This window comes from Hydra vulgaris, chromosome 02 (genome assembly GCF_038396675.1).
Source record: "Hydra vulgaris chromosome 02, alternate assembly HydraT2T_AEP".
Taxonomy (NCBI): Eukaryota; Metazoa; Cnidaria; class Hydrozoa; order Anthoathecata; family Hydridae; genus Hydra; species Hydra vulgaris.
This window is the reverse complement of record NC_088921.1, coordinates 58,051,625-58,079,422: the sequence shown is the minus strand read 5'-3', so window position 1 is coordinate 58,079,422 and position 27,798 is coordinate 58,051,625. Positions and strand designations below refer to the sequence as shown.

Here is a 27,798-nt window from a genome sequence, read left to right as displayed (position 1 = left end):
TATGTAGTATTCAGCTTAATTAAAACGTGATATACAAATCTTATATTTTGTTAGACAAAATAAATTTAAAATGGGGGTTCTTTTTTTTTCTTACAAATGCCAAAAAGTTCTTGAAGACACTTGATTCACTGAGTTTAACGCTTTTTTGTGCAAGTTGGCACAAAAAAGCTTCCGATAATCATCTGCATTGTTCATTTGGTCAGTCAACAAATGGTCCGCCATCTGTAAAAGATGAATCAACAAATGTCGATTAGTGAGTCTCTTCTCTCGGAGAATAGCTGTTACACCTTTAACAACAGTATCTGCTTTTCCATTTAGAAGATCTTGTGCTTGTAACTTAACTTCTATTTGTTCTAATTTTATTTAGGTGCCCCAAGAAGTTTTTACGGTTCTATCACGGAGCACCGCGGATGAGCATTTAATTGGAAGTTCGCGCCTCCTTCTTAACAAATGTCGCAAAACTTGCCCAGAGGTGGGGTTTCAACCACGGAGCCTTTGTTTCTGAGGTAAGTGAGAAAGTTTAACAGTTTCTTTAATAGATGATTTGAATATACCAGACTGAGAAGGTTTCTGAATGTCAATCTCAAGATAACAGTCAACAAATGGTTTCTACTTTGCTGGTAACTATGAAAATGTTACTAGTTTGGTTCCAGTTTTTGTTTCGATGCATTTCTTGCCTGAAACTCAGATTTGGAAGTTGACAATGTTGCTGTTGCCTTTACTGTTGTTGAAGTAGGCTTCAAGGATATTATTCTCCTTTTGAATGGATAGATATTTTTTGAAATATCAGCCTTACCAGTTGTATACTCGACTTGTGCTTTGCTTTCAATCAGAAGATAATACAATCTTTTGTCCTCACTGCAAAGCCATTCACCATCTTTTTTTGTGAATATCAATATTTTGTGAATAAAGCATCATTCAATGGATTGTATTTTCTTTGTTTTAGACATTATCTATCCAGTTTTGCAAGTACAACTTAAATTGATAAATGTGAAAAATTTTATTTCTTTTGCCATAAATTTTTACTTTTTTTTAATTTGCTTTATGCGTGCTTGTCTCCTATTGATGGAAGCGACCTACAATTTGGATTCTGAGTGGTATCCTACTGTTATCTTCCAATAATTGTTCTTCTAGTGGAACAGTACTTCTTTTTCTTTATGTGTGTGTGTATATTAAATATATATGTGTATATATATATATATATATATATATATATATATATATATATATATATATATATATATATATATATATATATATATTTAAACAACTTTAAAAAGTATTCTACACAATAGAGTGCTCAATGTTCTTAAAAGAACAGAGCAATTATATATTAGTAGAAAATCACTTAACAAAAATTTTTTCCATTTAACACTGTGTTTCATCAACAAAGATTCATCAGAAATGGATGATCAAATTAATAAAACTTCAATTTATACCAAAAATTAAATTACAGGAAGTTGCAAATGTCTTAACTACTGTAAATTTTCACACACTTGTGGAATTTGCTGACACTATTATAAAAAGAATTCTTTAGAAATGATTACTTGTGCTATTTTTTTAAATGTTTTTTTAAAAAGGGTAGTTAATGTAAATATTATTTGAACTCATTTATTTTTATAGTTTTTTAGGAGAAACTTATTTTCGTGCCTACATTTAGAAATTAATTCCGATCTTTTGTTTAATAAGCATTCTTGATTTGCATGTGTAATTATTTCAAATTTTTCTTGTAGGCATAGTATGCATTTTTTGGAAATATTGTTATATGCAGGCGCTGTTTTAAGGATAGACCAATTCAGTATAAAATCATCAATATTTTTTTCTTTTAACTCCCATATATATTTTGACAGCATGGTGTCTTTTGAATACTTTTTATTCTTGAAAGATTGCTTATGATTGGCAAAACGTTTTTTCCATTCACCCTCTGTTATGCCAATATATTGTTTATCAGGTACATTCTTAGAGGAAACAACACATTTATATACCACATTTTTTGATAAACAACTTCCACTCATTGGACAATTGATTTTTTGTTTACAATTACAATTTTCTGCAGTTTTTTCATGTAGGATTTCTTTTTTGTTTAACAAAGCCTTATTGTGACCTTTTATAATTCTTTCCATATTTTTTGTGCAACTGTAGCTAACTTTAATTGTATTTCGATTAAAAATTTTATGTAATTTATTAGATCGCGGGAAATGCTTATTGACCAATTTTAAAAACACTTTTCCTATATTAGTAGAAACATTTTTGCTATATGGGGGGTTGAACCAAATTACATTTCTAGTTCTATTTCGTTTTTTTGTTCAACCTCTCTGAAAATTCATATAAGCCTTTCAAAAAACCAAACGATGAACTATTATATATTAACATTAACTCTAACCATCCACCCCAAGTTCTAAAACAAATCCCGATTTCAATTAATAACAGACTAAACCAAAACTCCTCAAATGAAAATGTATTCAATTCCTCTAAACGAATATTTGAAGATGCCTTAAAAAAAAGTGGTTTTGAAAATTTTGAACTAACATTTGACTCTGAAAAAAAGAATACAAAAAAACGTTTTAACCTGTTTAACCTCTCTGAAAATTCATATAAGCCTTTCAAAAAACCAAACGATGAACTATTATATATTAACATTAACTCTAACCATCCACCCCAAGTTCTAAAACAAATCCCGATTTCAATTAATAACAGACTAAACCAAAACTCCTCAAATGAAAATGTATTCAATTCCTCTAAACGAATATTTGAAGATGCCTTAAAAAAAAGTGGTTTTGAAAATTTTGAACTAACATTTGACTCTGAAAAAAAGAATACAAAAAAACGAAATAGAACTAGAAATGTAATTTGGTTCAACCCCCCATATAGCAAAAATGTTTCTACTAACATAGGAAAAGTGTTTTTAAAATTGGTCAATAAGCATTTCCCGCGATCTAATAAATTACATAAAATTTTTAACGATATGTTTTAGAGTATTTCACTCATGTATTAATGTTGGTTTATTCGGTTATTTTAAGAGGATGCGTTAACAGTGTTGGCAAATTATGAACGATTAAATAAGTAATATTTAAACCATTGAAGAGCAATTACTTTGAAACCATACTGACATAACTTTGATTAAAGTATTTTACGGTCAACTGTGTCAAATGCCTTTTGCAGACTCCACCAACACTCAAACTGTTTTTGATCTTGAGCTTTTCTTTTAGTTTCGGTATTATCAATTACACGGTTTGCACAATTCTTTTTGTAAAATCCAGTCCATCTGGATTTTACAAAAAGAATTATGACGTCCGGCTCATCTAATATACTTGAATCCTCCAAGTAGTTTGTCTATGTTTGACAGAAGTAATATAAGTCTTTAAATAAACTCTGTTTAGAGTCTGTTTTTTTATTACTTTAGAAACTTTAAATAGGTAACTTTCAAAGGTAAGGGTTTTCGAGAATTCATTTCGAGAATTCATTCATAATCTCTAATTTAACTAATAGACAAAAACAAAAGTTTTCCCTCGCAGTGTTTTTAATTAAACTAAAAATAAAAATACCCCTTTTAGCCCAATAAAAATTGCCGTGCAAAAGAGAAAATGATTTCCTATTTCTGTTTTTTAAATAAGTTTAGCGTTGCGTAATTTATGGACGACCCCTTATATATTTGTTTACTCGAAATTTTTTGTTTTGCATTTTTTTCCGCGTGTATTTTACTAAGTGAAGTTTTGTTTCTAATAGAGAGTTTAAGCATACGAGAGTTATGTCGAGGCAGTGGTAGGAATACAAAATAATTTATTGTAAATAGGTAATATGGGAAACTTCTTTTCTAACGCGTCGTGTTTAAAACGTACGCTAGAAATCTTAAAAGACCAACCCCCCTCCCCCTTATAGCGTAACGTAATTTATGGACGACCCCTTATTTCTTACCACTGCTTAAAAACGTACGTTACAGAAATAATTAATGATTTAAAACTCATTCTTTTGTTTTGAATGATTTGTTTTAATATTTTTGAAGTTAATGTCTCTTTAACTCCTAAAGTCATATTTAAATTCAAGGTAAACTTTGATGCAGATTTTCTAGTAAGATTGATTTGATTGTTTATAGAGCAGATTTTTTTGGAATTGTTATTGGTACTGTTTTTGAAATTGTTTTTGGAAATACTTTTAACTTAAAAATAAGACATGAAAATTAATGACTTAAAACGCGCATGCTAAAGGTTTTTCATGCTTAACGTTTTTTAAATTTGCCGTGGTAGCAAACTTGCTAGCGTTTGTACTAACACCGCCTGGAGATAACGCGTGTTTGCTTAAACTCTCTAATATTGTATATTAATTACTATTTGTAGTACTTTTGTCATCAAAACGTATAAATTAAAAAATTTATAAATGCAGACACCTATTCTTAATAGTAGTTTTATTAAAGGTTTATCAATTATGCGCATATGTTTGTCTTTTACTCAACTTGCCCTACCAAGCTGTTTAACTTAGCGGTTAACGTGTAAAGTATTGTACTGAGAGGGTTAAAAGTGAATAATTATGACAACAAAGTTGCAGAAAAAAAATTACAAATCACTAAAAGGAAAGAAAGCTGCAGCTTAAAACTGAAGAAGGGTTTGCAAAGCCATTAATGCACAACCGAGACTCTTGAAACAGACACTTAAGCTTTAAAACTGATAAAATACTTAGTGAGAAATTTATTAATGCAAAAGATTGTTTGAAAACAATTAGCGAGTATTCCTAATTAAGAAACATCTGTACATTATTTGTTTAAGAGAACATTTAGGCCCAGATATAGACATGGGCAGGGTGTCCCATGGCAACCACTTTAATATAATTTTTAGAGACATGGCAAATCATAAGTCGTTGCAATGACACTTTTAGAAATCAAAATTTTTTGCATCAAGTTTATCTTTTATTTGCCGCTTCAACACAGCAATGGAAGATCTTTAAAACTCATGTACAAAATCTGTCAGTAAAGCTTATTTCTGATGCATGCTAGAAATACAAAATAGTGTGTTCGTTATATATATTATGAATACACTACAATAAGCTGGTCGTTATCAGCAGCAGGGTACTTTCCATTCTTGGTGACATAAGTTATCTTTTACGATTTATTGTTTCAAATCAATAACGTCAGCAAATTGATGCAATCAAAAAACATGCAAATGGACACACTGGAATGTGTAAAATTTGCAACCACATCTGCTCAAACTTTAGTCAAAGAATTAGCTTAAGTACAGAAATGAAGCGAGATGAAATCTAATTTCTAGCTGCCATAAGCTTGAGAAGAAATAAAGCGCTTAAGCAGTTTGATAACGAAAGCATAGATGAATCATTAACAGATTCAAAAGTAAAATATCGAGTTGAATTTTTAAATGTTTTATTAAATCAAGCAGTTATGTTTGTAACTATACGTTTTGAACAAATGGAACGTTAGTAAGGTCTCTTTAAAATTCTGCACAATTTTAAAAACGTTTCAAAGTTACACCAAATTGATTTGATGAAATGTTGTTAGAATTTAAATATTGCACCCAAAGATACATCTGGTTCAGTTTTTAATCCGAAGAGTTTATGAAATAAAATGTAAACATTTTCCAATTTTTTTCCAGATGTTGCTTTGTCTTTTCTTGATGCCTCACGTTTTATTTATGATCATGGTTTAAATACTACTGTTCAAAATGTTGCTATAGCCCTTTGTAAAGCTTTGACGATTCCGATCACTGTTGTGAAAGAAGTTTTTCCAAATTAAAATTAATCAAAATCTATTTGAGAACGCAATCTGGCAATCTATCGAACGAGATATCGTCTATTCTTTGCATTATTCACAATTAAATCAAGACTTTGCTGGCATGAAAGCAAAAAAAGTTGATTTTTATTGAACATTCATGAAATCTTCATGAATGTGAAATTAGTCGGTGTGAAAAACTTTGTTTCGCAAAATCTTATGAAAACATAAAATGTACACGAAGGCTATTAGGGCAATATGTTTTTGAAAGATACTGGATAACAACGATAAGATTGTGCAATAGTTTGTAACACTAATCACCAACTTTGAAAACTGGTGTAACTTTGGCAATTTTTGTATGGTCTGGAATAATTCTCTGCTTTATTGAACAATCTAAAACTTTAAACTTTTAAGAGTTTATAACATTTAATGACAACGTTACTATTTTTACTAATGTGACCAACCGTAGTATATCTAATTTTAAAATAATAAAAACGAAAAACTACCGGATAATGATTGGATAAGCTTTTGTAACGATGGAAGCAATCGTTAACAAAAAATTTTGAATTTGGTACAAAATAAAAAAATTGGTGTAAAAATCTAACAAACTTTAACTTTTTCATTTTGTTCTGATGTCAAGACGACATCTGTATGCAATTACAAACAGCCTATCAAAAACTTTACAGAATGAAAAGATGAAAACCTTACAGAATGAAAAGATGCCTTTAGAGAAAAGGAGCGAGCTGAGTTAGTTGTTAAAACATTGGAAAGAATGAGAAACAACCGCAAAGGTAGAGTGATTAATAAAAAAATAAAATTTTTAGCTAATAAAATAAACAATTTACCGCCAAATATTCCAAGAAAACAAAGAAAACCCAATTACACTTTATTACTTTTTTTTTTATTCCTTATTTTAAACTTTTCAGTAAAGCGTTTTTTCAGTAAGTCGCTGACATAAAAAAGTAGTTGAAAACTGAAAAATAAGTAAAAGATAAAACAATTTTACAAATGTTTGATTAAAAAAAAGAATGCGGAAAATCACAGAAGATCAATCGGAACTTGTCATCGAGAACCGCTCGTAAATAAAAAATTATTTAAAATTAAAAATATTGAAATTATTTAATGCTTTAAATATAAACATCAAGAAACAAAATTTTTCAGCTTTTACTTGAATGAGATGTAACTCCATTCCGAAGAGATATAAAAATGTTTTTTATTCCAAAAAAAAGCTCCACGAAACAAAATGTTCTCCTTCGGCAACTTATTTTACCACCTTTAAATTTTTTACCCTTTATTTCTTTTTCTTTACTTTTTATATCTTCATTTCTTCCATTACTTATTCATGTTATGCACTCATTGAAGTTTGGACTGTCGTGTTTGCAGTATTTTATTTTAGTATATTTTAGTTTTTGTAAATTATGCATTGTTTGTGAACTTCATTATATCATAAACATTCTTTATATGGTTTTTAAGGAATAAACAAAAAAGTTAAACATGTGCAAAAAATTTAGGGAAAATATTTTTAACTTGCTCTAGTCGTTGAAAAAGGTAGATGTAGTTTTTCAAAAGTTTGAAAGTTCTTTATTCTCTGCCAACGGAAAAAAGAATATATACTAACAAATGAATCTAATATTTTATTTTGTATAATTATTGTTTGATATTATTAGTACCTCTTCTCGGAGACAGTGATTGTAAAGAATTATTAATAAGATTTATAGATAATCAATGAGATTATAAGATAATCAATGAAATAACTAATATATATATATATATATATATATATATATATATATATATATATATATATATATATATATATATATATATATATATATATATATATATATATATATATATATATATACACTGCAGGCCAAAAGTTTCCGGACACTTGGATTTTGTTTAATTTTTTAATTAAAACTCCCATAATTATTTCAAAAAAATTCTTATATCATATTTATTTTATAAAAGATACATATAGTTACTATTTAAGAAAAAAAAAAATAAAAAAAATAAAAGAAAAAAAATACTAACAACACTATTATTATTAAACTGTCTTTTCGTCAAAAAATAACCCACGAGTTTTTATCACTTTTTTTGCGATCCGTGGCATCCTATGTATTAATTTATCTATTATTTCGGGTGTAATTGATAACCAGGATTCTTCTAATATCTGCCACAGGTGCTCTTTGGATGTTGGGCATTTTTGTCTGACCTTTCTGTCCAATTCTTCCCACAGTAACTCTATTGGGTTCAAATCTGGTGATTGGGCCGGCCAGGTCATGTTTTTGAGGACACCATTATCCTCTTGTTCCTTTATGTAGTTCTTACATACTTTTGAGGTGTGTTTAGGGTCATTGTCCTGCATAAAAACAAAACTACGACCAATAGTTCTTAAGCCAGAAGGTATAGCATTGTTTTCTAGACTTGTTTTATATTGTTCTTTTTTCATAATACCCCCAATTTAAACTAGGTCACCAACACCAGCTAAAGAAAAACATCCCCATACCATAACTGACCCATCACCATGCTTGATTGTCGGCACTAAACACTCTGGGATCATTTTTTCTTTTGTTGTTCTTCTGATGTAAATTCTACGTCTTTGCCCAAACAGTTCAAATTTGGACTCGTCGGTCCATAGTACTTTTCCCCAGTCTCCTTCTGTCCAATTTTGGTGGTCTATAGCCCATTGTAACCTTTTCTTTTTATTTCCAATCCGTAGCAACGGTTTCCTGACCGCTATACGGCCAGAAAGTCCTGCTTGTCTAAGACGTCGTTTCGTAGTGGTTAATGAAATAGATTTTGAATGACTCCTATTAAAGCCTGAAGTTATTTCCGGGACCGTAAGTCTTCGATTCCTTTTACTCATCAATATTATACTATTATCTTCTGCTTTTGTTGTTTTCCGTTGTCTACCAGATCTTTTTTTGTCTTCAAAAATGCCTGTTTCTTTCCATCGTTTGATGGTATCTTGTACAGTACTTCTGGCAACTTTTAATTTTTTGCAAATTTTACAAACTGAATAACTTTCTTTATGTAATGTAATTATTTCAGAACGTTTTGCAACCGTTAAAGAAAGTTTCTTACCCATATTTTTAGTTAAATAGTCGAATTATAAAATTTTAAAATTTTTTTCAAGAATTTTTAATGTAACCATCATTAATTTACTTTAGGAGTGTTTCTTGATTTATCAAAAGCATTCGATACAGTGGACCATTGCATTCTATTAGATAAATTAAGGCATTACGGAATAATAAATAAAACTTATTATTGGATTAAAAGCTATCTTACAAACAGAAAACAATATGTAAATAATGTCCAATCTGGAGTATTAAATGTCATATGTGGAGTCCCGCAAGGATCGATTCTTGGTCCACTTCTTTTTCATATATATATAAATGACTTTTGTAATGCATCTTTAAAAATGAACTCGGTCATGTTTGCAGATGACACAAACTTATTTCTCACCAACAATGATATCAAGAAATTATATGCAGACATGAATATTGAATTGTGTAAAGTAAACAACTGGTTTAAGGCAAACAAACTCTCACTTAACGCTGAGAAAACAAAGTATATACTATTTCACAAAAAAACACAAGAAGAAAATCTTCCTCTCAAGTTGCCTAACCTATCTCTAAATGATAAACTAGTAAATAAGCAATCCAATATAAGATTCTTAGGAATCATTGTTGATGAAAAATTATCCTGGCTTCCACATATAATATATATCCAGTCAAAAATCACCAAAATAATAGGTTTGATGTATCGAGTTCGCTCCTACGTCAATAAAAATAGTCTTAAATTAATCTACTTTGGGCTAATTCATAGCCTCATCAGCTATGCAAACATTTCATGGGCAAGTACTCAAGCGGCGAAGATTAAAAAAATTTATAGTCTTCAAAAACATGCCTGCAGAATCATTTACTCAAAAAATAGGCGTGAACACGCTAAACCCTTAATGAAAGATATGAAAATGATGAATGTGTTTGAAATAAATATCTACCAGCATTTAATTTTCATGTATCGTTATAATCACAATATCTCTCCTATAAGCTTTAATAACAAGTTTAAAATAAATAAAAATGATAGCTATAATCTTAGAGCGAATATGACCAACACATATAAACTGCCTCGGATAATAAACAAATATTCAGAGTACAGCATTCTATATCGAGGTCCAAAAGTATGGAATACTTTTCAAAAAGGATTCAAAGGTACGGTAAATTCGTTAAGTTCATTCAAGTTTTTAACAAAAAAAGAAATTTTTAAAATATAAGAAACGTTTTTGGTTAATGATACTTTGAATAATTTCTCATAAATCTGTTTTTGTTTTATTTCTACTTTTGTTGGTTGCTTATCAATTTTATTAACGAATTACGCGTTTTATTACGATATTTTATTGAAATTTTATTACGCATATTGTAACATATTACGATATTTTTTTGAAATCTTGTTATAGGGGCTCTATGAAAAGATTGTGATAACGTACTGTCATCCTCATCTTCTTTGAGCCCCTATCTGTTTTACTTATTTTATTTATTGAAATTTTATATTACGAAGTTGTAAAATCTTATATTATATTAAAACAGAGAAAAAAAAAAAAAAAAAAAAAAAAAAAAAAAAAAAAAATACCAAATGAAAACTAAACAAAACTAAATATTCTTAATCATTTTAGTCGGCTATCATTATATTATAAATATTTACTTCGTGTTTTAACAAATAAATAACTTTAACAAGACCAAACTTTTAAGAGTAATGTAACGCTATATATCAAGTTAAAATAAACAATTATAAAAAAAAACTTACTTATTTAAGTTTGAGGTCAGTAATACCCAATTACTGACCTCAAACTTACATAAACACTTAAAATTAGTAAGTTTAAGTATTATAAATTAATTTTATTGGTTAATTTAATGATACAGGATAGATTTTAGCTTTTTATATAAAAATATCAAGTGTCCGGAAACTTTTGGCCTGCAGTGTATATATATGTATGTGTGTGTGGGTGGGTGGGGGGGGGGGTATTTTTTGTTTTATTATCAACTAGACTTATACTCATCAATAAATTTTAAATTTCATTGCCAAATATTTTAGTGTTCAAAAATTATGACCATTTAAAGTTTAGGGCCCCCCTCAATTTGAGGGGGTTACAGATTTTATATGGTCATAATTTTTGAACTGAGAAATTATACTACGAGTTTTAAAATTTCTCGATGAATATAAGTCTAGTTGAAAATTATACAAAAAATTTTTTATCAACTTGTTGCTTTCACGTTTGGGGGTATGGGCGAAAAATTTGTGCTTTTTGTTCCCAGCTTCCATTCATCGCAATTTTTTGCAAACCTTAATAATTTGACATAAGTATAAACATATAAATATTTGGAGCTAGCTCCATGTCTGAAAGTTAAATATCTCGAAGACCAAGAAATGCTGGATCGGCCCCTGGTGAGAATTGCATCTTATTCTGATAACTTTCAAAAAATAGCAAAAACATTGGTAATTTTTGAAGGTTATCAAAGGTTTTTTTTAATATTTAGATTAGTGAAAAGCAATTTAGTCTATAACTATACAGATTACAAGAAAAAGTTTCAAATTTGCAAGAACAAAATGTTAAAAAAATAAAAATGCGTGTAAAAATAACATGCTAGTAATAGATTTATGAGATTATCAAGAGATCGTTAAAGACAAAATTGGATTTTTTTATGAGTATGAGTTGTTAATCATAAGCAGACAACTGCCAATTAAATTTGAATAGCCGTGGCGCAGTGGTTAGAGATCTAGCTCAGAACATCCAGAGGTCCGAGGTTCCACGCCAGCTCTAGCCTCATAAGCAACATTGGTAAAGGAGGAGGCGTGAACTTACAAGTTAAATGCTCTGCCTCAAGAAAAAAAATTATGTTGCACAAATCCGTGAGGGCAACCACGACCATGGAAAATTACAATGAACCGTGTGTATCATTTGGCCCTACATCTTTGATAAGTACGCTTTTTTGAATTCAAACTTAATAAAACGTGGCATGAAATATGTTTTGAAAGTTTGCATTTAAAACATATCTTATGCCACATTGATTATCAATATCCTAAAAATTGCGTTTTCTATCTTACTTGGCGGCACAAAATCCATACACAAAGTAAGTTAACTATAATTTCTCTCGATCTCCGATCAAATCCGCTTTTGAGTTAATTCATCATTAAAACTGAATTTTTTTATTTTTGTAGAAAAAAGAAAATTTTAAGCATAATCCAAATGGCACGGAACTCTTTTCCGCTCAGTAACTTTTATTTAAACCCTAGTATTGATGATTTGAACTTGGATGGTCTAACTGATGAAGAAAGACTAAGGATTCTCAATGTCGTAGAGAAAGAACAGGTATTTTATATTTATCTAATTCGTAAAAAATTATTAAAAATAAAAATCTATAAATCTTTTATAGATTTTTATTTTTAATAATTGCGTATAGAATTTTTATTTAAATAAAAACGTGAAAATTAAAAAAATGTTTAAGTAAATATTTCGGTTTGTGATGGAATATAAATCTATATATATTATAAATAGTCTGTAACACTTTATGTATCAATGGGATTGAATGGCAAACAACAATAACAGATTTTTCTAACCTTCTATTTGTTTTAAGTATTTATATAAGTAGCCTACTTTCCAATCACGATTTAGTTTACAGAAAAGATTATGTATTATATTTTTTTTGGATCTTGATTTCTATTTTTTTTGATGTTGTGTATTTATGTCTTTTATAATTGTTTCCTCATTTAAAAATATATTTAATATACTTATAAATATGAATGCTAATGGATTTATTAATTCGCATTATTTAGTTGTAAGGTTTTAGCTTTAGTTTTTCATGTTGTACTTAAAAAAAAAACATTACAATTTATCTATGTGCAAACAAAAACATCATCAAATTATAATCGAGTGATTTATTTATCAATTTAATATGGAAAGCATAGAAAATATGGTGGATATTTTTTTAATTTAACACATGTTTTATGTATACACATGTACACACACTTTCTCATATGTTTAAAGTTATAAAATACTTTTTTCAGAATATTGTTTACAAGAAAGGAAGTGTTGCTATGAAAGGGTAATTGAATTATAAAATATTTTTGTTATAGATTTTGTTTTGTTTTGTTTTACATGATAAATTAGTTAAATAAATAGATAAACAGATAAATTAGTATTATAATGAATTAGTTATAAAACCTTATTAATAAATTCAACTTGATTATAATATTTTTACTATTTTTTTTCTATTTATAAAGCAAAGCATTCTTATATTTTTTTAAAAGATCCTTTTTATTTCACAATATTATTGTTTCTTCATAGCACAGCTATGTTTCTTCATAGCACAGTCTTTAATATTAGCTAAGATTTTTATGAAGTTGCAGTTTTAAGAAATATACCAAATAGTCCTATTTTTAGTTGGAAATATTTTCTATAAATTTGTCAGCTTTTACATTTGCTTATTGGGTTATTCTTTAAAAATCTAGAGTACTAAAAGTGTTGATGCAATTAAACTTGTCTGACACTAGCTGATAGTGCATGTAAATATATTATTTATAAAAAGGCAGGAAAAGATTTATCCCTTTATAAAATGTTAAAAATAGGAAGGCATTTTTGTGAATTAAAATCTTTATTTTTTTGAAAGCCAATTTTTTAGACAAAAATCATTAAATCACAATGATTACTGCTCTGCACAATTATGCTCTTCTTCTTTTTCTAGAACATATAAATTAATTTTGCATATTCTAAGCAAAACTTTGTTACTTTTGAAGGTCAAACAAAACATTTTTTTATTAGACTTTTGATTGTTTTACACTTGTGAAAACTTTAGTAAATTAATTTTGCATATAATTATATGCATATAATTATAATTTGCATATAATTATATTCCAAATAAAGCTTTTCCAACCTGTTTAATTTTTAACCTTTACTTTTATTGTTTGTTTTTTTTTTCTTTTTAGATTAACATCTACTTCATATGCAACTTTATAAAAACAAACTTTATATAAAGTTTGTTTTTATAAAGTTGCATATAAAGTAGATGTTAATCTAAAAAGAAAAAAAAACAAACAATAAAAGTAAAGGTTAAAAATTAAACAGGTTGGAAAAGCTTTATTTGGAGTGAATAAACCAATTTAAAAAAAAAACTAATTTCAAGAAACTTGATCCTTATTCTAAAATGTTAAAAGCCAGAGATAAAGAAAGATAAGATTTTTGATAAAAAATTTTAGTTAAAAAGTACTCCGAAAAAATAATTAGTACTACTATTATGTTATAATTAATTTGTAGATTGAATCTTTAGGATATTATCTCTTTTTATCTTGTATTTGCGACTTGTTGCTGAAGAAGTTTAGTATAAGTGTTATTCTTAGTACAAGTGTTTTTTGAAACACTTGTACTAAGAATAACAGCGGTTCTAAGCCTTTTAAGTTTTTTCTAATCTAAAATAAGTAAAGTAATCAAATCACAATATTTTCTGCAGTCATGAAATAATAGAGTTCAAATTAAGTAAACAAGGTTCTTCACATATCTTCTTCTATGAGCCGTAATGTTTGACAACTTACATATATTATAAGGATAACAATGAATCTATTGGACAATTATCATTGGTTAGATTTTCCGCTATTGAAGGTTGATAATGGGGAGGTTCATTAAAAGAGTTTTCAGGAAAGTTATTGATAAGGCCATATTTCTCAGTTATTAATGATTTATTAGTGTAAGAAGGTTTATTAAAAGCGTTCTCAGGTGAAGTTTCAATATGATTTGTTTGGTTAGTAATTGATAAGGAAATTGTTGGGGGATAATGTCTTTAAAAAACTGGTTTCTCTTCCTACTGAATATCCTACTTGAGCATAATGAGGGTTAGCATTTATGAGTTAAACTTTATCTACCAGTTGTTCATACTTATTATTATATGTATGTCTTTTAAACAGTGTTAGCCCAAGTTGGCTCAACCATGAGGGTATAGTTAGTGACTGAGGCTGATGTTTGACCATGGCCGGGGCTGGTTTAATAAGCCAAGGCCAGGGTTGCCTAAATATTGACAAACCCTATAAATTAAATAAATATCCTATTAGCTGTTTTACACAGAAGTTTAATAATTTTTGTGTAAAACAAGGGAGAAATCTCATACTTTTATGAGATGTCTCCCTTGTTTGAGTATTCATTAAGGATCTTAGAGAATGAAGAACATCTAGCAAGCTTAATAGACTTTATTATGGTTCGATTACTTTTCAGCTTTTCACTTTTCAGCTTTTCCATTTCCTTGGGGGTTATATGCTGTAGTATGGCTTGTTGTTTGAGAAAGGTATTTCTTTAGTAAGTATTGTTTTAAAATTTTACTGATGAAAGCTGTACCTCTATCAGAATGTTTTCTCAATAGAGGGGTGTTAGAAATCAGATTTTTGGAGTAATCTTAAAAAGAAAACAATAGGGGAATCATTCTGATTAAGAACTGCAGCTACACTTTTATCAAATGCATCAGTTTCTTTTGAAAACGGAAATTTTTTATATACATGATCACAGCATTAATGTCTGGTTTGATTTAATTGAAGTCATTTACAAACTGATAATCTAATGGGTGCTTAGTGTTTAGAGAAGCTATTTTGTCGGAAAAGTTTTGGATCCATTTAAAGTAGTATGAAAATACTCTGATGATATGCTTCGTGGATTTGGCATCATGGGGTGGAGGCATTTCTTTCATTGGTTGACAACTGGGATTTGGGAAAAGCTGTGACTGTGTGACTACATTAAACAGTTCAAATTGTACCACATTGTCCTGTTTCCGTATTAGTTTCCCATTTTTATTGTTTTTTGACTCATAAATACTAAAACACATTCTTTTTCAAGATCTTTTGGACATTTTACATTGTAATCCAACATTTTTACAGATACTTTGCTACATTTTTTGCAGTTTCTACACTGTCATTAACAAATATAGTTTACTTCACAGTTGGATTAAGATTAAATGCATGCCAAAGAACTGTGGTCATTATTGTTGTTGCCACATTGATGCTAAAATATATACTGGTAAAATTTGATGTTAAAATATATTCTTGTTAAAAAAATAGTACCGAAAAATGTTTAAAAACATGCATAAGACTTTTATAATTAATAGTTCGCCTACCTGAACCAAAACCCTCTTTCAATGTATGCAGTCTCACTATGCATATTCTCAAATAGTTCAGTTTCAAAAATAAAAAAACTTCAAAGTAAAATAGAGTAAAATATTACATAAACATAAACAGTATACATAACATAAACATAAACAGTATGCAGTCTTTAGCATGTAAGGCTGTTACACCCATTGCGTGACCATACATATAACATTTTGTTTGTTTCAAAACTTGACCACAGCTATTTGGATGTGTTGACAATTTGTGTGTTTGAAAAATTTTATGAAACTACAAAAATAACCTATATATGTTTTTTGTTTTTGTAATTTAAAAGCATTTTACAATAGCTTTCAGAAATAATCAAAGTTTCAAATTTTTTATTTGTCAATTCACCTCCCCAAGGCCGAGAAGGCTACTTAATTGTGGTTATAACCCTCTCTCAACTCTATAACTCTGAAACACAAACCTTGATAAACAAGGCCACTGACTGGAGAAACAAGTTGAGCACGGTACTACCAGGGATGTGGTGGGGATTGAACTCAAAACTTCTTGCTTATGAAGCAAGCGCTCAACCACTACACAACTATCGCATTTAATCTAAACTTAATTACTTTAAACTTAATTATTTAAAAGTTTTGAAGCTTTGATTTTTTCTAATGTCTACTAAGTGAATAAAACATCTATAAAAATAAGGTTTAAAAAGAATTCTAACCTGCATCTAATATTGAGCTGACAGCCATACTTTTACAACATCTCGACAGCTTTGCTAATGGTTTTTTTATTTTAAATATAGTCTTCAGTTAAGTTTAGCATTTTTAAAATGTGCAAATTTTCAAATGGCTGCAGTCATATTGTCAAAACAAGATGATATATGCATGGTTAGGCAAGGTATGCAAACGCTTGCCTTTTCTATGATGGAGACTGGTATAAAACAATATAAAATAATAAAAACAAAAACATTTTTATAAAGTAAAACAAAAAAAACTTTCTAGTCAGCAAAGTTACATGGTGGTTTTTAAAATTTTTTTTGCGGTTTATGATTTTAAAGTTGCATTGTGGTTTATTTTTCTTAAATTTTTTTTACTTGTGCTTTTTTTTAAAAAACAATAAAATAGTAATTAAATTATTTAATAAAGCTTAAATATATAAATAATATAGATAAAGTCTAATATATAAATATATTCTTTATTTAATATTTTCAAGCGTGCAATTAACAATACAAATAATATGATATTAAAACGTGTTATTAATAAATATACAGTTTATCAGTTAAAATGTCTTTTTTCTTAAATCAATAATAATCTTATTTTGTAAGTTGATAAAAAAGTTTTTTTATGGACCTGATTTAGCTAAGTGAAAGTAAATTTATTGGTTATATATTGCTATGGAATTTGCAAAAAATATTAGTTTTACTTTTTTTTCTACAAAAAAAAGTTTCTACTTATTTGCAAAGTGCTCTCTTTGTAATTATGTAAGAAATTATTTTGAATAATAATGATAGCATATAATATAAATATATAAATATGCATATAAATATATAAATAGATAGCAATATAAAATAGATTTTTTCATCTCCCTCAAAAAAAAGATTGATAACAAAAAAAACTTAATGGGAAAAAACTTCATCCATCAAAATATATAAAGTCTTTGTTGTGCCGTAAAAACCGACTACAAGTTTGCGGAAGACCAGCAAACATCGATGATTATTATGTGGCATTTTTATTGATATATTTTTATATATTGTGCATGCGTGTATTTTTTAAGATAGAAAGATATATATGACTAATATGAATCTCTAGTGATTATATATTATTTAACGATATAACAATGGCGCTGTGAGTAGGATGTCGGAATTGGCTTTGGATGATCTGGATAATGCTGAAGCCTGGATTAGATGCTTTTCAGCCTCTGCTCGATCAAAAAAGTTGAAAGACACGATAAATGATTAACACGAGGTGACAGATTTATTTTTATCCAAAGCAGAAATTGACCCGATAAAAAAGATTTCACTCATGGTTTATCCAGAAGAGTTAGATATAATGATGTTTAATGACATTAAAGTTGCTATAATGTCCAATTTAAGACCTCAGAAGCGACTAATAATTGCTGAAATAGTTAGTTTCTTAGCCATAAAACAACAAAGTAATAAAAATGTTGTATTATATGCACAAAGATTACAGGAGGCAGCACATTTTTGTAACTGATAAATTAGTAGGAGATGCACAAACTGCAGAAGATGATCTGATTTAAATGAGACCAAATGATGGACTTCAATCTTCTGACCAGAGAGTTAAAGCTCTCAAAATGCTACAGAATAGAGAATCACCTAAATTAGGAGCATGTGTAGACTTCATAAGACAGATTTAAGAAATATATTCATTTAATATGCACAACAATAAGTAGGGTATGGAATTAGGGTAGGGTCAGTTAACTATATGAACAAAAATAAAGAAAAACCATATAAATGCAAATACTGTAGGCTTCAACACCTACCACGAAAATGTCCAGCATTTGGAAAAAATTGCAATAAATGTGGGATATTGAACCACTTTAAAAATGTTGTAAATCCATTATTAAATACGAAAAAAAAGTAGATGAAGTAGAGACTGATGATGCAAGTGTTTATTCTATTAACATGAGCGACTCAAACTCAGAAACTAATGTTAAAATAAATGATTGCAGGATAAAAGTCAGGTCACTATTATACCAAGAAATTTTTGGGAGTTAATGTCTAAACCTAAATTACAAAAATGTCACCTTTGTCTCAAACAATTTGATGGCACAATTATTAAAGTTTTAGGGGAATTTGAGGCAACATTGGAAACCGAATCTAAAATAAATATTGTACGTATTATTGTTGAAGATTGTACAAAGAATCACGGTTTGATTGGGATGGACATATTAAAAATAAATGCAACTAACTTAGTTAATAGTGTAAAACCTGTTGTTAGTGGACGTTGAGTAAATCATAAAGCAAATATTGTTATAAAAAATGGCATGCAACCAAGTTATTTTAAATCTCGACCTCTTCCAATTCATATGCAACCATTAGTAATAGATAAGCTCAATGAAATGATTCAACAAAGATTGCTCATAAGAGTTCCACATAGCGGAAGCAAATGGGCTTCAACACTTGTTGTTTTCAGAAAACAAGACGGGGATTTATGTATATGTGCAGATTACAAAATAGGAGTTAACCAAAAGATTTGTTCAGATTCATACCCGATTCCTAATATTGAAAATGTATTTCATAAGATGGCAGGAATGAAGTATTTTGCCAAAATTGATCTCAAGCATATCACCAAATTAAGATCATAGAAGATTTTCTTTATATTCTATGATCATTGAGACAAAGATCATAGAATATAAAAAAAAAGCAGGATATAAAGACAATAAATACACCTATTAGATTGTTAAGATAGACATGTTTGCCTTTTGGAATAAAAACTGCAAGTGCAATATTTCAAAGAGCAATAGAATCTACTGTTGGGGACATTATTCCTAATATGATTATATTTCAAGATGATATATGTGTTGGAGGTAAAAACGCTGAAGAATTAAAATGTAATTTGATGAAAATTTTAAACAAATTGGAGGAATAAGGGATGGTTATAAATAAAAGTAAATCAGTAATGGAAACTTAAAGCCTTTCATTTCTAGGATATGAACTGTCTGAGAAGGGAGTTACTCCAGATCATAGTTTAGTTAACAAAATACTCCAAATCAGCCCTCCCAATGATAAAAAGAACTTTAATCGTTTATTGGATTAGTTAATTTTTATGGTCGACATATTAAAAGATATGCTGAAAAGATTTTACCTTTAAATAAGTTGAGAAAGAAAGGAGTTACCTTTGAATGAAAAAAAGAACATCAAAATGCATTTTTTTTGCTAAAGAAGAAGACCCTGTGGTAAATATTTATGACATCAATAAGGATCTTGAATTAACAACGGGTGCCAGTGAAAAGGCAATATTTGGTATACTATTACAAAATGGTCACCCTGTTCTTTTTTTTTCACGATCTTTGTCTGATGCAGAAACAAGATATTCTAATATAGAGAGAGAAGCACTGGCCATAGTGTGGTCTACACACATAGCTAGACATTTTCTGATTGGTAAAAGATTTAAGCTTATATCAGACCACAGACCTTTAGAGTTCATATTTGATTGTAACAAAGAACTTCCGAAAGTGACTTCTGCTAGAATTTTAAGGTGGGCTTTGCAAATGATGGCCTTTGACTATGACATTAGCTATAAAAAGGGAGAGAGTATTCCTTATGCAGATGCATTATCACGACTGTCTTTTCTATTGCAAGATGAAGAGAATATTCAAGAGACTTTTATATACTTAGTTGAGCCAGAAATTGTAAACCTTGAACAGATTATGAATGAAACAGAAAATGATAGACTATTGATGGATATTAAAAGCAGAATTAATAAAAATAATTGGAGCAGGTGCACTGTGGCAGAAAGACCTTATAAATTGAACAAACAAAAACTAACTATTGAGAAAGGGATTCTATGTAATGGTGACCTTATTGTACTTCCAAAGACTTTAAGAAGAAGATTTATTCAATCAGTTCATGGTGACATACATTGTGAAATTATGCAAACTCGATGTAGATTAAAATTAGAAGCATGGTAGCCTGGTCATTGTCAAGATGTGGAAGAATATGTAAAAAATTATGAAAAATGCGCTAAGATAAAAATAAAAAATGAAAAAACGATACATACATGGCCTAATGAATGTATACCTTGGTGTATAGTTCATATAGACCATGCCTCTGTAAAGAACGTTGGATTTTTTTTTGATTTTAGTGGATGCCTTCTCTGGATGGCCTGAAGTCATAAAAGTTAATAACCGGGAAGCTCTCACAATTAAGACAGTACTCCAAAGCGTTTTTCTAGAAATGGTGTTCCTGAAGTTTTGGTATCAGATAATGCTGCAGAATTTCATGATACTACTCTATGCCAATGGCTGAAGAAAATAGGATGTCTATCATATAAGACCCCACCATATTACCCACAATCTAATGGGTTAGCTGAGAGAATGGTGGGGACAGTCAAGATGGGTTTAAAAGTTTACTCGACAGACAAAGGTTTAGTAAGTAGTTATCTAAGTCATATGTTACTTAGTTATAGAACAATACCTCATGCAGGGAGATCGAATAGTCCATCTGAGTTGATGGGGAGGCAGTTGAGATCTCCTCTCACCATGAGTTTTGAGACTGGAGCATCGTTATGGTATTGCCAGAAGCCAGGTTCGAAGCCAAAGCCAGCAGCCTTTATTTTTAATAATTCAATACTACTTTCCTATCCAAACTCTTAGGTTTATTTATTATTCTTTGTTTTCCTTTCACTTATTGCATTGTTTGGTATCTGAAAAGTAATTTTTTACTAAACCGCACTATTAGTTTACACTATGCATCTATCAGAATATGGATTTTTTCACCAACAAGATTTGATATCTAAAAAAATTTTCTTAACTTAGCTACCAAACTTTTTTTTGATTTTTTTAGTTAAAACAAATGAAATACATAAACATTGCATCAGAAACACAGAAAATGGTGAATTATACTCTTTTGTTTTTCCAATACAATTAAATATGGTAAGTTTTCCATAAAACACCAAAGTACATCTCAATGGAACCAGTTTATTTCTGCAATAAAAAAAGATCTGAAGAAAAATATCCTTTTGTTAATTACTACTACTTAACTGAATTTAAAAATAAGTCTTCTTTGAGTGTGTTTCTTTTTTAATTTCTCTCTGCATTCTCAAGTGAATAACATCTTCAATGTATAAACTGTTTATTTTGTGCTATGTGCACTTACAAAGTACAATTTACTAAAAATATAATTAAAAAAATTAATATAATTAGGTAATTTTGGTATTTTCTTCATTGCATAAAGCATATTATAAAAAGTGCTAGTTCAATGATTTCATCTGGTTAACAAAGTCATTAAATAATCCCTCAATTAATCTTTGCAAAAAAAAAAATTTTAAACCAGTGGTCAAGATAGTTAATAAATGCCTAATGACGCTTGTATATAAATAAATAATGCTTGTATATAAATAAATAACACTTATATATAAATAATGCTTATATATAAATAGATAATGCTTGTATATAAATAAATAATGCTTGTATATAAATAAATAACACTTATATATAAATAAATAATGCTTATATATAAATATTCAAAGTTTGTAGAAAAATATCTTAGCTGATATTGCTCGTGAATTTTTTTAAATTTGTATAAAATATTTTGTATAAACAAATTGTATTTTTTGGATTAATATCAACGTTTGTCTTTGAGGGTCAATATTTGTCTACAAAAATGCAATTTGTTTATAAAAAATAAATTTATTATTTAAAAAATGCAATTATTGTACGCACAACTGTCAGAAAAATAGTAGAATTTTTTGTGTTGTATGAAATTTGTTGTACAAATATATATTCCTTTTCTATAAAAATATAACACTTCTTTTCTATAAAAAATATAAACAAATCTAACATGCAGAGCCATCAAATCTAACATGCAAAATTATCATATATGTAAACGATGTAGCTAAAATTGTGAAATGAAGAACAACAATAAAACTCTACAGATGTAAATGTTAAAATATCTATCTGTCATACTCAACCATGTGTTTTCAATTTTTTTATCTTCATTAATTTCATCATTCTCTTTAAATTGTTTTTCATTTCTCAAGTTTACCCTACAATTCAACATTTTGAATTTTCTTATTCATTTTACATTTCCTTGACTCTATACTACAAATGTTTTTCAATATCATGGTAATACTCAATCAATTTTTTTTTATGGCTCTCAAAATCATGTTGATTTTTTTCAGTTTAACTGCACTAAGCATAAACTTTTGGTTCTGACGTAATGTGCATATTTGGGTGCATTGAAAAACAGATTTTTTTTAAAATTGTCTAGTAATAGCTCTAAATATATGCGATATAATAAAATATCGCTGGATTATTATAAAATTTCTAAAAAAAATTTTTTTTGAGAGGTGCTCTAAGTCCCTTGAACATTTATAGGGCCCCTAATATTCTGGGGGAAAAAATTCTTTAAAAGTAGGTCAACCTGGTACTCAAAAGAAGAGAAATTTTATAAAAAATTTGAAAATAATAATTGTTTTATAAAAAAACATATCGAAAAAAAAATATTATTGAAAAACTTGTAAATATGCTCTTTTTTTATTTTTAGTTAAAAAACCATAGTTATTATGCAATAAAATTCAAAATAATAATTTTTACATGAAGCAAAAATATTATTTTTGAACTTTTTATTAAATATTGCTTATTTTGAGTACCAGGTTGACCTACTTTTGTAGAACTTTTTTTTCATAAATATTAGGGACCCTGTAAATGTTCTATTGACTTGGGGCACCTCTAAAAATATTTTTTATTCCAAAATTTTTAAATCCAGTGATAATTTATTATATCGCTTATATTTAGAGCTGTTACAAGACAATTTTGAAAAATTTCTGTTTTTCAATGCACCCTAGGTGCATATGTCTGTATGACGGGTTTCTTTTATCCAGCATAGATTAAATAAACAATTTTTGAAAGTTTTGATTTAGATTTGAGTGTTCTAATTTAAGTTCAGCAGTTGCCTAAGATTGCACATAAATAACTCTTTTAATACATGTTCTTTTTTGGATAAAATTATGAAGTCCTTTTTACTTAGCTATTGTCAACTAGACTGATCAGTGGAGTAAATGTTTTCTGCTTTACTTAAAATATATAGCTTATTTCATACAGTATTTTTCTTTTTTAGAAGTACTAGTATCCTATTTTCAGCTTTACGATTTTTCACTGTAGTTATAGTTGAATGTAATAAATATTTTAGCTTTTGACTTGAAGACTTATAGATATCTGTGTTGATGTAAAATAAAAAGCTACATCCTTAAATTAATTAAAATGTCTCAAAACTATAAAACAATAGAAATGGTTTAGCTGTATGAAATGCAGTTGATTTTAAATTCGCGTACATGTTGTTTGGCTTAGCCAGTTCAAATTTGCATTTAGTGAAAACTAAATAAAAATTTAATTTTTAGATCCTAAAAGGTTTTTTATGCTGTAATTGAAATAAGTTATTCAGAAATATCATGCAGTTTTAAGTACTAAGCTAATATAAAAAATATATTTTTGAAAGCTGCTAAATTTGTCATTGAATAATGTTAATTTAGATACTAAGACTTATTAGCATTACTAGGGTTACTAAAAATTACTTTTTAATAATATTTATTATTAGTTTTAAAAGTAATTTTAAAATGTTAATATTTATGTTTAAGTATTTAAAAAAAAAAAATTTTTTTGGTGTAAAAACAAACATATTTTTCACCAGATCAATCATGATTTAGTAGAAACAATGTTGAATGTTAAACTCAAAGTTTAACATTCAGATCCAACAAAACTATGTTGTTATGGTCCTGTATAATCTTGCTACGATCCTTAATCATTATATGTAGGGTCATACTGCATAATTATATGTTGGAAATTTAAATTTTATTTACTTTTTTTATCTAGGGTATTATTTTTTCTTACTTTTGATTTCAAGAATATAACTTTGTTTCTTTATTTAGTCAAAAAATGGAGGGCCAGCTCAATAAATTTACAAATCTTGTAAAAGGTTGGCAATTCCGTTGGTTTGTTCTTGACCCTGAAAAAGGAACATTATCATACTACCTTGTATGAATTTTCTTGTCTTTTATATTAGTTATTTCTGTAATTTTATTTTATTTTATTTTAAAAACACTTCATTTTGTAGGATAAAGAAAAATCTCGTAGCCGTGGTATATTATCACTTGCTGTAAGTTTTTTTTTCTGTATTTTTAATTTTGTTTATAATCATCAATTTTTTAAATAAATATCAAAAAATGTTTTGTTTATTTTTAGTTATTAAATAATTTTTTAAAAATTTGGAAACAAAAATTTCGTTTAATTTTCGAGGCAAAATTCAAAATAATTAGCATTAGTAATAAAGAATTTTTATTGATAAAAATCTGAATGAAGATATTCTGAAGTTTAATTTAAGTTAAAGTTCAGAAAGAAACCAATTGTATGCTGTTTATTAACTCATTAATGGGTAAACCCTTAACTAACTCATGAGTTATTCCTAAAAACAAAGCTTTTTTACTTGTTGATGAAATACAGGTTGAGCTAAATAGTTTGTGATACAATTTTATTCTTCAAGGGTGATTACATCATCACTTAACTAATAGTTTCTACAAGAATTAGCACAGGATTTTAAATGTCACTTTGAATCTATTTGTGATTCAATCTTCCTTTCTTTTCATCTTTTTTGATGTTTAAAGTAAGAAATGTTTTATAAAACATATTTTTTCATGGTTTTTTTTAGGCTTAGTGTATATTGTTGATCATTGCTTTTGAGTGGAGTTCACTATTGCAGGTGAATGGTGTATATCCTTTACAATTGTTACTTACATCTTTTTCAATCATAGCTTATACCCTTTGCAATCATTTCTTACCTCATTTTTACAAAATTGTAATGTTTGCTTTTATCATTACCTGCATTGATTGCATCATTTCTACAAAATTAAAGTTGTTGTTTATATTATTATCTGCAATGATTCATTGATTAGTTACATCAATACCTGCAAAGATTACATCATTTCCACAAATTGTTGAAGAACTCTTTGTTAGTAACGAATTATTTTTTTTGGAATAAACTTTTTTTTAAATTTTCAAAAATTTGTTTTGATAATAATGAATTATTTGATGTATGTATTATAAAATGCTTAATGCGTCCATGCAAAACCATTGTCCCAAAACAAGAAATGTTTGATGCCTCAAATGCAAAACCATTGTCCCCAAACAGAGCTGGATGTTTTATAAAGACATCCTGCTCTGTTTGGGGACAATGGTTTTGCAATCACGTTAAACATTTTTTTTGGAAAACAATTTTCTAACATTTATCTAATAATAAAGCTGCTATTTTTAGCTCCCATTTTGTCCGTGTTTTGCTTTAAAACTGTTATTAAAAAAAATAGATTCCTAAATTTTTTCTAGTCTATAATCTATTGTATAAGTCCTGAAACTATTGAACCAAATCTCCCTGAAAAAGCAAAATAAAATTTGAGGTTTTCTTAATTCTTTTTTTTGGGGAATTTTTCTGGTGGGAACAAATTATTTTATTAAAATTACGAGAAAAAATGTTCATCACATAATGATCAGAATGTACCAGTAAAAATTAATTAGTATTTGTTAATCTGACCATAAAAAGTTAAAAATAAATAACTTTGAAAAATAAAAGATAAAATCATTTTTATAGTTATTGTATATAGTTTTCAATAAGTGCCACTGTGATACTAAGGTTAATAGGTTAATAATATTCAAATGTCTAAAGATTTAGTGTAGTGGTCTTTAATTGATAAAATGTTTTGCTTTAATGCATCAAAAGTTAAGGATTTTGTATTTTTTTCCCATTTACTTAAACAATTAGTAATAAAAAGAATATTAATTTAACCTATAATATTATAAGTTAAAAACATTTAAAAACTACAGCCTGCAGAAATATTTTTTTCTAAAGATGGTTTTTATTTAATTTAAAATAAAAGGCATTTTTTTATTAGTATAGTTATTATAAATCCCTAAAGTTTTTTATAATTATTTTACTATTCATATTTATTTTAGGGTGCAGTAGTCTCACCAAGTGATGAAGATTCCATGACTTTCACAATAAATGGAGTTAATGGAGATATCTTCAAGTTAAGAGGTAAAGTATAAAAATTGAATATGTTTAATATACATATTCAATATATATATATATATATATATATATATATATATATATATATATATATATATATATATATATATATATATATATATATATGTATATAGCCCCTAACTGGTTGTCAGAAAGTTTTTCCGTATTTTGTTGACAAAAAGTGAAAATTAAAATGCAAGACCGGAATTTTTTTTTTTTATTACTTGATAGACTGCCTGCCCCAACCAAACCCTCTGTCGATGTAGCAGCACTCCCTTGCGAGTCAGGCTATAAGATAGTCGATGTAACAACACTCTGTTGGGAGTCAGGCTATTTGTTAGTCGATATAGCAGCACTCCGTTGCGAGTCAGGCTATTTGTCAGTCGATGTAGCAGCACTCTGTTGCGAGTCAGGCTATTTGTCAGTCAATGTAGCAGCACTCCCTTGCGAGTCGGGCTATAAGATAGTCAATGTAGCAACACTCCGTGTATGATTTACAGTAAAAGAAATAAAAATAAAAACATTTTATTAAAAAAAATAAAAATAAAAACATTGTTTATATTATTAAAAACATTCAGAATGTTTTTAAAAACATTCTGGTCAATTAAATTTGCGTTTTTGTGGTTTTTTTAAAAAACGATTTATTTGTAATTAAATTAATGGTTTTTACTTTCGTCCAACACGCAAATGTTAGACAAAAGTCAAAAGTAATTAAAAGTGATGTATTTGTTGGCATAATAGTCATATTTTTCCTTCCGCTCTTCCCAAAGACAACAAACTATAGATCTATGTATATATATATATATATATATATATATATACATAGATCTTTAGTTTGTTGTCTTTGGGAATATATATATATATATATATATATATATATATATATATATATATATATATATATATATATATATATATATATATATATATATATATATATATATATATATATATATATATATATATATATATATGTTGTGTATATATATATATATATATATATATATGTTGTGTGTATATATATATATATATGTATAGTCAGTTATATCAGCAGTTAGGTCAGCATTGCCGAATACCAACCCTAATACCGAGGGTTATATATATACATACATATATATACAAATATATAAATTAGTAAAAACACTTATCTAATTTTTGATTACTTTAACACTGTGTTTCACCATCAGTTGGTTCATCA

At 27.9% G+C, this 27,798-nt stretch overlaps 1 protein-coding gene across 2 annotated transcripts in view; it reads left to right on the top strand.

The window, feature by feature from the left end:
* Positions 1–11,870: 11,870 nt before the first annotated feature.
* Positions 11,871–27,798, top strand: part of LOC100199117 (oxysterol-binding protein-related protein 11) — a 52,427-nt gene continuing 36,499 nt past the window's right edge. Inside the window, exons 1-5 of one of the 2 annotated variants that reach the window (XM_065791496.1) lie at positions 11,871–12,086; positions 12,782–12,819; positions 24,454–24,559; positions 24,639–24,680; positions 26,525–26,606. In XM_065791496.1, the coding sequence (XP_065647568.1) occupies positions 11,964–12,086; positions 12,782–12,819; positions 24,454–24,559; positions 24,639–24,680; positions 26,525–26,606 (391 nt within the window). In that variant the 5' untranslated portion in view covers positions 11,871–11,963. Of the gene's footprint in view, positions 12,087–12,468; positions 12,691–12,781; positions 12,820–24,453; positions 24,560–24,638; positions 24,681–26,524; positions 26,607–27,798 lie in introns of those variants that run through there. The other variant, XM_065791497.1, reaches the window with a different exon arrangement.